The sequence below is a fragment of the Mauremys mutica genome, chromosome 25, assembly GCF_020497125.1.
Source record: "Mauremys mutica isolate MM-2020 ecotype Southern chromosome 25, ASM2049712v1, whole genome shotgun sequence".
NCBI classification, from domain to species: domain Eukaryota; kingdom Metazoa; phylum Chordata; order Testudines; family Geoemydidae; genus Mauremys; species Mauremys mutica.
Window position 1 is genome coordinate 2,880,692 of NC_059096.1, and position 13,192 is coordinate 2,893,883.

Genomic DNA, 13,192 nt, shown 5'->3' on the forward strand with positions numbered 1-13,192 from the left:
CACGCAGGCCGGGGGCTCGGCCACCAGGACCAGGACTCCTGGGTTCTACTCCCAGGTCTGCCACCCACTGCCTGTGACACCTTGGGCAAGGCCCTGCCCCCTCTGTGCCGCAGTTTCCCCCCAGGGGTGGAGGAGTTGCCAGGTGGGGCGGGGGCTCCGGGAGCTGTGGCAGGCCCCCAGGACAGAAACTAGGCTGGATTTCGGTGCCTGCGCGCTCTGTGGCAGGAGTCAGCCCGGGATCCCTGGAGGCAGGTGGGGCAGGGAGCGGCTGGCCATGGGGGGTTACGAGCCATTCAGCCTCCCCTCCCCCGGGCCAGGCTGGCATGCAGCCAGCGCCCGCCCCCCCCCCCATGGGGCGCTGGCAGGAGGCAGCGGGAAGTGATACGGCTGGAATCCGATTTCCTGCCCCGTCACTCAGAGTGGGGACAAAGAGCCCTGAGACCCCCCAGGCTGGATCCGGTGCCGGCAGCTCCCCCCGGCCCTGAAAGGGTCATGGAGACAACCCCCCACACACACCCCCCGCCGACACACTGATATCGAGACACCAGTGGCTGAGCCGGGGGGCCCCTCGCTCTGTGTCCACGCGGCACCTGACACGATGGGGGGGCCGCGGCACCCGGCACAACAGGCCCCCATCTCAGCCAGGGCAGAGGGGTCGGAGCTGTGCCCCTGGGGCGGGAGGGGCGCGGGGGCCCTGGCTCAGGGAAGCTGCGGGCAGGGGGTGGGCAGCTCTGTCACCCACCCAAGGACAGAACAAACCCAGAGGCTGCCAAGCCAGCGGCAGCTGCAGCACATCTGGCACAGCTGGGCCGCGGGGGAACGACCACGCACCCGCCCGGAGCAGGAACACAGGATGTGCCAGGTCATGTTGGGGCTTATATCGGGGGGGGGGGGGGGGGCACCACAAAGGGACAGCTGCTTAACCCCCCCACCACCACCACCACCTCCCTGCTCCGGGGGCAGAGCGCGGCTGGGCCACACGAGGCTGGCACAACGCCCCAGACCTGGGCGCAAGGGAGAGGGTTAAGGCCCAGGAATGGGAGGCAGGAGTCCTGGGTTCCTGCCCCACTGGAAAGTGCCACATGGGGGTAGCATGTGCTCCGCCTACAAATTAGTGTAGGTCCTACCTAAACATGGATCCTTCCCTCCCCACCAAGCTTCCTTGGCAACCAAGTGTTTTGTCACCCAGAGACAGGGCCTGTGGCACCGGGCGCTGCCCAGACCCAACCAGGACCAGGGGCCCCCATGGCGACATTGAGTCAGCCCCCCAGTGTAAATATACAAAGGACGGGGGGGAAACTGAGGCATTGCATGTGAAAGGGACTTGGCCAAGGTCACAGGGCAGGTAGTGGCAGAGCCAGGGACAGAACCCAGGAGTCCTGACTCCCAGCCCCCCACAAAACCACAGGAGCCTACGGTGTCCGGCCTGCCCCGAACAGGCTAGGGCCCTTATTTCAGTGGGGCCGGAGCTCCTTCCTGGCCCCTGGAGCCTCCCCCAAGCTCCAGGGGCCCCAAGGTTACAGGCCACTCGCAGCCTTCAGCTAAACAAAGCCCAGCGGTGCCCAGCCCTCAGGTGCCAGGGGAGCCCGACGCCGGCCGCGGGCAGCAGCACCAGGCACCAGATGCCAAGGACCCAGGAGAAGCCGCAGGAAAGGGGCTTCACCCCTGCACCCCACAACCGCCCGGCCGGCCGAACGTGGGGTGACGCGGAGGCGCCCGCCCCCCAGTGCCCTGGCTCGGCGCCGAGCCTGCGTGGGACACACAGCGGCACCGCCCGCGGCCCCAGGTGGCCTGGTTAAAGCAACGGCATGAAATATTCAGCCCTCCCTTTCAGCGGCACATTAATAGTGCAGGGCCTGCAGGGGAGCGGGGGGGGGGGTACGTTCAGAGAGCTTCCTCCCCCCCGCCCCATGGGTGCCCGTGCTGCCAGCCAGGCCTGTCAGGAGAGCCGCCCAGAGCCCCACACCCGGCCGGAGCAAGCAGCCCCCTCCCCCCAGCACCTTCCAACGGCTCCTGTGCCCACCAATGAACCCCCAGGCTCATGGGGGAAAGCCCCAGCCCCCAGCACGGGGGGGTGGGGGGGTCTGGGCGCACGCTGTGGCCAGGTGCTCCAGACCCCACAACAGGAACGCGACGAGCCCTGCGCCTGCACCCCAAGGCTCCGCATTCAGAGCCCACAAAGCTCCTGCCCCGGCCTGGGGGTGGGGGGCGGCGTGTGGCCCCTGCCTGCACCTCTGCTCACTGCCCCCCCCAAGAGCACTTCCCAAAGCACGTTAGGGGGTGGGGGCACCAGAACGATCCCTGCTGCACAGCAGGGGAAACTGAGGCGCAGGGCAGCAGAGCTGGGACTAGGATCCAGGAGTCCTGCCCCCCCGCGACCCATGAGCAGGCTGGGCGCTGGCCGGGAGCGCGGAGAGGCAGCCGCACTCCAATTCGGGCCCCCCCGCGGGGGGGTTGATTCTCCGGGCGGGTGATGAACGAGCCTGTCAGGGTCAATCGCAGCCGCAGCCGAGAGGCCGATTCCATTTGTCACTTTCCCTGAGCCGCAGCTCGGGGGCCGGGGCCGGACAAAGGGCCCATTAATAACCCGGCCAGGCCCGGGGCGCCGGAATTTCACCCCATCCCCCGCCCCGGCGAGCCGCTCGGTCGAACCCCCCCCACGACAACGGGGGAGGGGCATCGCTCGGGAAATCACACGAGGGGCAGTGGAGAGAGTGGGGTCAAAGCCAGGCCCAAGAACAGAATGGGGGTGAGGGGACCCAGCACGGGGGAGGGGCACCGGCAGAGCTGGGGGGGAGCGCAGCGCTGGCGTATCGGGGCTGCGGGTCGGGAGTGAGGGGCACCAGTAGAGCTGGGGGGGGGGGAGCCCAGCACTGGCGTAGCAGGGGCTGCGGGTCGGGAGTGAGGGGCACCGGTAGAGCGGGGGGGGGAGCGCAGCGCTGGCGTAGCAGGGGCTGCGGGTCGGGAGTGAGGGGCACCGGCAGAGCGGGGGGGGGGGGGGAATAGGTCAGCTGACGTCCGAATCCCACTGGAGCAGGGTCCGTCCCGGGGGCGCTGCCTGGCCTGTTCCCAACCCCCCCCTTGGGAGTGGAGGACAGTTTGCAGCCTGAAGATGGAACTTCAAAGAGGGCAGTGGGGACCCCCGACGCCCCCATCCCAGCGCCACACCCTGATCAGGAAATGAAAGTGTGGCCACGCAGGCAGCCCCCCCAGAGAGCGGGTCCCAGCAGGCCTCCTCGGCCCCCATTTCCCCAGGGGGCTCTGCAGTGACTAAGCCAGGGAGCTGGGGCCTGGCCCCCCAGAGAAGTGGGGCGTGGGGGACAGACGAGCGGGACTCCTTCGCAAGTGCTCACACGATGGATGGGGAAACTGAGGCAGGGGTCTCCTATTCCATGGCAGAGTGGGGATTAGGACCCAGGAAGGGGACCTGTCAGACACAGCTCCCCCCCCGGGCGTGACAGGCTCACGGGGGGGGGGGGGGGAGGATAATTCCCAGCTGGGTGGCTGCCGGGGGCAGTTACTGCCTCTCCGCCAGTGGCTCGAATTAACCCCCCCACGGCCGTAGGCAGGGACAGCCCCAGGCCGGCCGGGGGCTGGCAGTGCCCAACCCCCTGCAGACAGCCCAGGGGAGGGGGCCTGGAGATCTGGCAGGGAGGGGGGTCAATAGCAGGGGTGGGAGCAGGTCCCCCCATAGCAGCCCCCCAGCTCCCGCCACCATGGACAGGCCATGAGAGCGTGAGCCCCTGGGGGCTGCCCAGGGGGAGCTCGGAGTGCCCGGTGCGGGGAGGGGGAAGGGGAGCTCGGAGTGCCCGGCGCGGGGGGGGGGGCACCGCGGGGGCACCGCTCGCAGGCCGAGCTCTGTTTACCCGTCAGTCTCTGCTGCGAGTCTATTTATAACCCCCGGCTGCCGGCGGGCGCTGCCCGGAGCTGGATCGCGAGGCACCGACGTGCCAGGGGGCCCCAGTGCTGCCACCTCCTGCCCCCGGGCTGCCAAGGCCTGGCCCGGCGCCAGCACCCGGGCGGGGACCGACAGAGACCACCCAGTGCCCCCGCCCCACGGAGCCGACCCTGCCCCCCCCCGCAGTGCCCCCGCCCCACGGAGCCGACCCTGCCCCCCCCGCAGTGTCCCCGCCCCACGGGAGCCGACCCTGGCCCCCCGCAGTGCCCCCGCCCCACGGGAGCTGACCCTGCCCCCCCCCGCAGTGCCCCCGCCCCACGGGAGCTGACCCTGCCCCCCCCCGCAGTGCCCCCGCCCCAGAGCCGACCCTGCCCCCCCCGCAGTGCCCCCACCCCACGGGAGCCGACCCTGGCCCCCCCGCAGTTCCCACACCCCATGGAGCCGACCCAGCCCCCCCCCCGCAGTGCCCCCGCCCCAGAGCCGACCCAGCCCTCCTCCTTGCCCAGTGCCCCACGGAGCCGACCCAGAACCCCAGACCGGATGGTGCCCCTCACCCCCGGCGCCACCCAGAGCCAACCCTGCCCCCCCACCCCCGGCTGTAACCCTGGCCAGTATCAGTTGCTCAAAGGAAGGTGCATGAAAGCCCACAGGGGCCGTTGGGGTTAACCAGGCCCCCGACCCCCCGACCCCCCGACCCATCCCCCACTGGTGCTGCCCCCCCCCCCAGGGGGTCCTGCTGCCTGAGCACCAGTGCCAAGCACCACCCAGCCAATCAGCAGCTGGGCCCCAAGGCCCCCCCCACCTGGCTGCTCTGAGCCCCCATTGGCCAGCAGGGACCTGACATCACAGCCAGGGGCAGCTGAACGGGTCCCTTTAACCCTCTGAGCACTGGAAGGGTGTTGGGGGGGGAGGGGTCGCCCAGCCATGCACAGGGGGCACCTGCCTGGCCGGGAAAGGGGGGGGGGTCCCCAGCTCGCAGCTGGAGCCTGGGCCTGGAGCCAGGCAGCGCTTCCTGGTGCTGAACACAACGATTTCCCCTCCCTTAGGGGCCAGAGCGACCCAGAGCCCCCCCCCCCCCGACTCCCCCAGCCTTCAGCCCAGCCTCCCGCGGATCGGATCACAGCCCTCACAAACCAGCCCCCACTCATCAGCAAACGGGGAAACCGAGGCACGGAGAGGGGCAGGAACGCGCCCTAGACACACGGCCCGTGGCCAACAGAACCAGTCGGACCCAGGAGTCCTGGCTCCCAGCCCCCCTGCTCACAGTCAGAGGACGTCGCTCTGCCCACGGCCAGCCAGTGCCACACAGTGCTGCCATCCCCACCCGAAGGGGCTATGCAGGTGGCAGGGGCACTGCTGGGTTTTGCAAACCAGCATCCACACGCCGGCAGCTCCGAGCACGTCACCGGGGCGACAGGGGGGCAGCGGGGCACAGGGCACGACCCAGGCGCGGTACTCACTGGCTGGCGAGGGGGTGCTGTATCCACTCACGGGCAGCTGGTGCTGCATGCCCGCCAGCGCGCCCGGCGGCGAGAGGCCCCCGATCATGTGCGGGAAGAAGAAGGCGTAGTGGGGCACCGGGTACCCGTTGAGGTGCCCGCCCCCCGGCGTGGGGCAGGAGCTGCTGTTGCTGGCCATGGCACGGATGCACAGTCCTGGGAGAGTCACATGTGGGCAGCTCCCAGCGCCACGGGCAGCTCCATGGGGCCGCCCCGGGGAACGGGGCCTTGCTGCCTCCCCGGGACGCGGCGCCCTGCGGGGCTAGGCCGGCGCCCACCGGGGCCCAGGCGCCAGGGCCGCCTCCCCACCCCTTCCACGGGGCCTTTGCGGCTGCAGGCTGGTCCTGGCACCGGCGGGCAGGGTCCGCGGCAGGCGAGCGGCGTCCACTCGGCGGCTCCTGGCCCGCGTCGGCGCTGCAGCTGCAAGGGAAGCAGAGACAAAGGCGAGCTGGTTAGCGAGGGGGCACCCGACGCCCAGGCAAGGGCGGAGGTGTTGCAGACACCGATACACGGCCGCAGGACGCCTGGGTTCCAGCCCCGGCTCCCAGGCAACCTGCCCCCCCCCCCCGTGCCTCGGTTTCCCCGCTGCAGATACAGACACGAAGCACCACGTGAATGAAAACTATCAGTATCCCAGGACGGAAATCAGGCGATGGAGCAGGGATACCGGGGGGGGGGATCTGGGGCAACAGACAGGGGCACCGGGCCCCCTGCACAGGGCCTGCCATTCCCCGCCCGCACCCCCACCAAGGATTCCTCCTCTGCCCCCCAGCAGCCCCCCGCGGGGGACCAGAGTGAGTCATCCAGCACGTCAGTGACAGAACCCAGGAGTCCTGGCTCCCATCCTCCCCCAGCGAGAGCCGACTCCTGGGCCAGCCCTGGCTCACCGCTGTGACCACTGGGCCATGCTCCCTCAAGAGCCAGGCGAGGGGCAGAGCCGGGGGCTGGGGGAGGGGAGTCCGCAGCTGGGGCCGGAGACTTTTCCTCCAATCCCATGGCAGGGCCTGGCCGGGACCCGCCACTTCCTGGAATCCAGAGCCGGGTGCCAGGAGCCACGGCCAAGTCCCAGCCTGAGAAACCCCCCAGCCGGCCCCGGATCTCCCCAGCCCAGGGCCCGCCGGCTCTGCCCCCGAGGCGCAGGGGATGGCAGGAGGGCACCGCTGTGCCCCCTTGAGCCCTGCCCCCAGCTTCCTGCCACTCTGGTTCGGGGAGGCGAGGGCCCTGGGGCAGCCAGAGACACCTGAGCCCACAGGAACCGAGTGGGGCCACGAATTTTAACCCTTCGCTGCAGACTGCCTAGGGCAGATCACCCCCCCCCCCCCCGCTCCGCCCAGGTCTCCCACCTTCCTCTGCAGCGGCCGGCACTGGCCATGGGGCTGAGCCAGCCTGGTTCCTCCGACGGGCCCAGGGCAGGGACTCCCCACGTTGTCTGGGGCAGAACCCAGGTACCCCGCCAGAGCAGCGCCCCGTGCCCGCCCCACCCATCCCAATGACACCCCCGCGGGTCCGGATGGGCACAGCAAGCACCCGACGCCCCCTCATGCCCCCGAGACACAAGGGGTCAGAAATACACCCCCAGCCTGCCCCCGGCGACCCCTTCCTCTGCCGGGGCACAGAAACTGCCAATCCAGGGGAATCTTGGCATGATGGGACACGCCCAGCCCACGCACCACTGGCCCAGCCAGCAGGGGGACGTTCTAAGGGGGGGAAGGCAGGGCCCAGCGGGGACCCAGGAGAGCCCCACGCCGACCTGCCTGGCACAGGAGCTGCTGAGAGGGGAGCCCATGGCGCTGCCCCGAGTGCGAGACCCGGGGACGGGGGGGAAAACAGGGCAGAGCCAGGAACAGAACCCAGGACTCCTGGCTCCCAGCCCCAGGCCCTCCCCAGCGAGTCCCAGACCTGTTAGCCCCAGGGCACCTGCTGGCACCTGGGGGCCGGGGCCGCACCAGCCCAATGGGGCAGCGCCCTGCCGCGCCCGTCGCTGCTTTGCCCACCTTCCCGGGCGCCCCAGCGCAGACGCAGGCTGGCAGATGGGACCGTGGCCCCCGGATGTGACAGACGCCCTGCGGGCACGCCCCACACGGCAGGCAGGCAGGCAGCCCCATGTGACGGGGCGGGCCTGGCATGGGGTGAGCCGGGGGGGCACCGCGCCAGGCCAGCGGCTGGGACGGCAGCTGCGAATCCTGGAGGCCCTTCTGACCGCACGCTTCCCGTCACGCCTGCGACCGCAGCTTCCCCTTGGCCGCTCTCGATTCTCGGCGGGGCCGAGCCAGGCTGGCCCGCGGCAGGGGCCGGCCAGTGGGGCTGGACGCCCCGGTGCACTCTGGGAAAGGACTGAGCCCGACACCCCCCGCATGACCAGCTGTTTATGGCTCTGTTGCCATGGCAGCCCCCCCCACCCCCCCGGCCCGGGATAGGGTGGCAGCAAGGCAGGAAGCGCCCCGACAATCTGAGGTGCGGTCACAGCCTGCGGCTTCCTCCCTGCTCTCGGCTGTGCCAGCCTGACACGCACGGGGAGGTGCCGCCCAGCCAGGGCATCGGCAGCAAAGGGGAGCCCAGGGCGGGCAGAGCAGGGGGCTGCGGGTCGGGACTGAGGGGCACCAGCCGACCTGGGCAAACTGCAGCAGCTGAGACCCCTCCAGTCCCGGGGCTGCTGCACCCGGAGCCTCACGCTGGGCTGGGGCGGTGGGGGGGGGGAGCCCCCCGAGCAGCCTCCAGACTCTGAGTCACCCGCACATTGGTCACATCCGACAGGGATGAATCACCCCGACGGCCCCCAGCGCCCGGCGGGACGGGCAGCTAAAGCTCCAGCGAAGCCCGGCTCCCGGGAGCCCCACCCCGTGGCACTGCCCCGCCCGCACCCCTGAAACCCACCCGGGCTCCTGCCCTCAGGAAACGCGGCTGGGGGGCCAGCTGAGGCCCCCACCCCAGCAATCAACCGGCCGCTGGCACAGAGACACCCGCCAACCCCCGCCCAAAGAGGGTGAAAATCCTGCCTCAGGCCGGACCCCAGCCGCTGGCACCCCGGGGCTTCGCCTGCTGGAGGGGCGAGGGGGGGGACGTGCCAGCAGCGACTGGGACATGGGGGCTGCTCCCCGGCCAGCCCAGAGCCAGCCTGGCAAGGTGCCACGGCTCCCCGGCCCCAGCGCCCCACCCCCCAGCACAGACCCTGCCCCCGCAAAATGAAATTCCACCTGTCCCCGGCTCCAGTTACCGCCAGGAACGCCCGCCCCCCCCCGCGTCCCTCCCCCCACCCAGCGCCCCATTCTTCTCCAGCAACAGGTGCTGCCCCCGCCTCTGCTCCGGGAAGAGGAACCAGCCAGAGCTCCCGGCCCTGGCTGGGCTAGCAGGGGCTGCGGGTCAGGAGTGAGGGGCACCGGAGAGCTGGGGGGCAGGGTGGGCTAGCAGGGGGCTGCGGGTCAGGAGTGAGGGGCACCGGCAGAGCTGGGGGGGCAGGGCTGGGCTAGCAGGGGGCTGCGGGTCGGGAGTGAGGGGCACCGGCAGAGCTGGGGGCGCAGGGCTGGGCTAGCAGGGGGCTGCGGGTCGGGAGTGAGGGGCATCGGCAGAGCTGGGGGCGCTGGGCTGGGCTAGCAGGGGGCTGCGGGTCGGGAGTGAGGGGCACCGGCAGAGCTGGGGGGGCAGGGCTGGGCTAGCAGGGGGCTGCGGGTCGGGAGTGAGGGGCACCGGCAGAGCTGGGGGCGCTGGGCTGGGCTAGCAGGGGGCTGCGGGTCGGGAGTGAGGGGCACCGGAGAGCTGGGGGGCAGGGCTGGGCTAGCAGGGGGCTGCGGGTCGGGAGTGAGGGGCACCGGCAGAGCGGGGGGCGCAGGGCTGGGCTAGCAGGGGGCTGCGGGTCGGGAGTGAGGGGCACCGGAGAGCTGGGGGGGCAGGGCTGGGCTAGCAGGGGCTGCGGGTCGGGAGTGAGGGGCACCGGCAGAGCTGGGGGGGCAGGGCTGGGCTAGCAGGGGGCTGCGGGTCGGGAGTGAGGGGCACCGGAGAGCTGGGGGGGGCAGGTCTGGGCTAGCAGGGGGCTGCGGGTCAGGAGTGAGGGGCACCGGAGAGCTGGGGGGCGCAGGGCTGGGCTAGCAGGGGCTGCGGGTCGGGAGTGAGGGGCACCGGAGAGCTGGGGGGCCCAGTGAGGGGGGTTGGCCAGCCCTGCAGCTGCTCCTTCTCGCCTGGCCCTTGGCATCACTGCTGCGGGCTCCCGATCGGGGAGTTACTGACACCCCCCAGTGAGCCCCAGCCGAGGCCCCTTCCCGGTGCAGAGTCGCCCCGGCCGGGTTTGCTGGGTTCGGGGCTGGGCCCTGGGGGACGCAGGATCCCGACGCAATACGACGAACACCAAAGCCTCGTGCAGCGCCGGGGGCTGGCCCCTGCCCCACGTCCCGGCTCCTCGGTGAGGGGCACTGCTGGGTTCTCCGCAGCCTGGCACAAATGGGGGGGGACCCATCATTTGCACCCTGCTCTAGGGAGGAGCAAACAGCAGCTCCGCGCCCCAGGCACGACGCAGACCCTGCTCTGCCCCGTCCCTCAGCCTGCGGCCCCCCGGCACACCAGGCCTGGCTCCAGCTCGACAACCGCGTCAGGGACTCCTGGGTTCCCTTCCCAGCTCTCCAGCCATTTCCCGCCGTGGCCGAGCATCGCCGCAGCCCCCGACGGCCTGACGCCCCCCACCCGCAGCTGGTCACACGGGGAGGGCGAGGCAGAGCCAGGAACTGAGCCCCCATCTCCCGAGTCCCTCGCGTGTCCCGGCTCTCCCCGTGCCCAGTCTGTGCCCAGCTTCCGGCTCGGAGAGCCCCTGAAATTCTTCCCTGGTGCCCACATGGGGGCAGGGACCCAGGCTGGCAGAAGGCAAGCTAGTGCCCAGCCATCAGCCGCAGCACGGGGGCAGCAGGCCAAGCCCCCCCCGGACACGCTGCCCCGTCCCATGCCAGCACGGCTCAGTCAGCGAGCGGGGCGGGGGCGGTCCCGAGCCTATGGCACGGGGGCCCCAATGCACCGGGGGGGGGGCGAGGGTCTCCGCAGGGCAGAGCCAAGCGGGGGAAGGATTCGCGGAGCCAGCGAGCTGGACGGGTTCCCCAGCCCCGCAGCAGCGGCTAACACAAGCCAGCTGTCTGGGAGGCTCCGGCCAGGGGCCGCGGCTGCAAAGGAGAAACAGAGCAAACAAACCCAGCCGCCTCCAGGCTCCGGGGGCTGGCGGAGCCTGGCCGGGCACTGCCCGCGGGGGCCCGGGAGCGCCCAAGCTGGGCCCATCACAGGGCGCGCGAGCCCCTGGGCCGGGAGCTCACCAGCCAGGCAGGGCCATGAGCCCCATTGCAAATGGGGGGAAACTGAGGCACGGAGCCATTCAGTGACTCGCCCAGCCCAGCTCCAGGCAGGGGGTTAAAGCGCCTTTATGTATCCCCCTCCCCCGCGCTAAGCCCCTCCTGCCGCCCGCCGAGAGATTAACCCATTTTCTGTAATCGGCACATTCGTCATGGCCAACGTGCTCACACCCCGAGGCAGGCGCAATGTCGCTGCTTCAGCCCCTCTCCTGGGGTGGCCAAGCCTCCTGCCAGGGCAACGCCAGCCAGCCCCCCCCCGCCTGCTCCGTGGGGGGCCGTGCCCGGGGCTGCTGCCAGCCAGGCCCCCGCCCAGACGGGGGCACAGGCCTGGGCAGAGCCCCCTGGCGAACTCGGCCTGGGCTCTGCTGCAGAGGGGACCACAGGCAGCCCTGGGACGTGGCTGCCCCTGCCCCATGCGGGCAGAGAGTCCCAGGAGGGGGCAGGGAGCGTCCCTGGGCACAGCCTGGCGTCAAAACGCCCAGCAGCTCCACTCAACCCCCTCGGGAAACCCCACAGCGCCGGGCCACTGCCAGCCCCCTTGTGGAGAGAAACTGAGGCACGTGACCCTGCTCTACCCACTAGTCCCCACCCCCACCCCCCCGAGCCAGGAGAGAACCCAGGAGTCCTGGCTCCCAACCCCCTGCTCTACCCACTAGTCCCCACTCCTCTCCCAGAGCCGGCAGAGAACCCAGGCGTCCTGGCTCCCCACCTGCCCTTGCCCAGGGCTGGCCATCAGGCAGGGGAGGGGTCGGGGGCAGGCCGAGGCGGGGGGGGGGGAGGGACGGGAGAATAGTGACATAGCAACCGAGCTGCCTCCTGGTTATAAATAGCGCGGAGACGCCGGCGCTGCAGCCCCGGGAAGGCAGCGCCACACGGCTCCCGCCAGGCCCCTTCCAGTGCAGGGGCCCCTGGCCAGTCCCGACCCGACCCGGACGCCGGCCCCCCGGCCAGCTGACGGCTCCGGGCAGGGCTAAGCCCAGCGCTGGCCGGGGATGTGCCCGCGGAGAGCACCCCCAGCCCGAGCGGGGCGGGGAGAGGCCGGGGAGGAGCAGACGGAGGGTCCAGACCCTCGGGGGAGAGACACGCGCCGCTGCTGGGCCCTAGAGCAACGGGACGCTCGGCAGCACGACCCTCCGTTACCCCGTGGAACTCCCTGCTGCTGGAGCCCAATGGGATTGACTGGAGAGGCCTGGCCCTGCAGAAGGCGGCGGCGGATCCCAGGAACCAGCCCTGCCCCATGAGAGCCAGGCCCAGGCGGGCAGGACGTGGGGCGGCCCATCCCGCAGACAGGACACGCCATCCCCGTGAAGCCAGCTGCTGCCACAGACGGGACGCCGGGCTAGAGGGGCCCCTGGTGGCAACAGCCAGTCTCACCTCCGCCACCGAGGTGCTGGGGGTCCCTGCTGCCCCGCAGCCCCCGCTCCGTGGCACGGGGCAGGGCTCACAGGGCAGGGCACGTGCCCCAAGGGGGCGCAAACCCCGGGCTCCAAGCCAGTCTCCTGGGCCGGGGGGGGGGGGGAGAGGCAGCGGGGGGGGGGGGGGCGGCTTAACAGCCTTATCTTGGAAATCCTCTCAGAGCAGATGAGGGATTAATGGGTTTGAACCAAGCTGTGGCCAGTGCTGGGTGGGGGCCGGGCACCCCCAAAGAGAGCCCCCCCCTCCAGCCCTGCGCCCGCTGGCACCACCCGGGCCAAGGTCAGTGTGTTCTGACAACGAGGCCAAAACCCTATTGCCTTGGGGGCGACCCCTGGCACAAGTGGGTCCAATCGCCAGGGGCGGGGGGGGTGGAGGGGACGACACCTGTGGCCCTCAAGCCTCTGGCTACACACTGCTCGATGGTGGATCGCGCACGCCGCGCAGACGGCCAGACACGGCCCCGCAGACGCACAGGCCCAGCCCGGCTCGGCCCCACAGCCCTGCCAGCGGCGCCCCATTCACGCCGTGCAGCCCCAGCTCCCAGTGCCCCACGGGCAGCGTCACCCCGTCCCAACCACCCGCCCAGCGCTTCCCACCACGAGGGCTGATGCAGCCAGCTCTGGGGTGGAGGGGAGCCGAGGGGCCGACCGCGCCCAGGAGAGAGGGGGCTGCCCGGACGCTCTTTGCTGGCGAGAGCCCCCCCGGCCCGAAGGTTTTCGCCAGCAGCCGCAGGGCACAAGCCGGGATTGCCGCTGGGTTTCGTTTCCATCTGAAGAGGAACATGAGCCAGGCTGGGACAGACACAACCAGCCACCCCCCCGCACCGCCAGTCCGGGGCCCTTGGACGGGGTCTTCTCTCCAGCCCCCATCCCACCCAAAACAAACTGCATTTATATGCCACCGGGAGCACGTCTGTACCCACCCCCGCCCAGAACGCAGCCACTTCTGGGGCAGAGCACAGAGCCAGCAGCACACGGACATACCCCGTGTCCAGAGGAAGCAGCCAGCCAGCCATTGGTCCGGGAGGGCAGCTGCTAGGAGTGACAGCCCCCTCCCTG

The 13,192-nt window shown here is 71.1% G+C and overlaps 1 protein-coding gene across 2 annotated transcripts in view; it reads right to left on the minus strand.

The window, feature by feature from the left end:
- The window catches only part of RARA (retinoic acid receptor alpha), a 62,975-nt gene that overhangs the window by 31,772 nt on the left and 18,011 nt on the right, over positions 1–13,192 (minus strand). For both annotated transcript variants that reach the window (XM_044999564.1, XM_044999563.1), the window contains exon 2: positions 5,359–5,817. In XM_044999564.1, coding sequence (XP_044855499.1) covers positions 5,359–5,536 — 178 coding nt within the window. In that variant the 5' untranslated portion in view covers positions 5,537–5,817. The remainder of the gene's footprint in view (positions 1–5,358; positions 5,818–13,192) is intronic.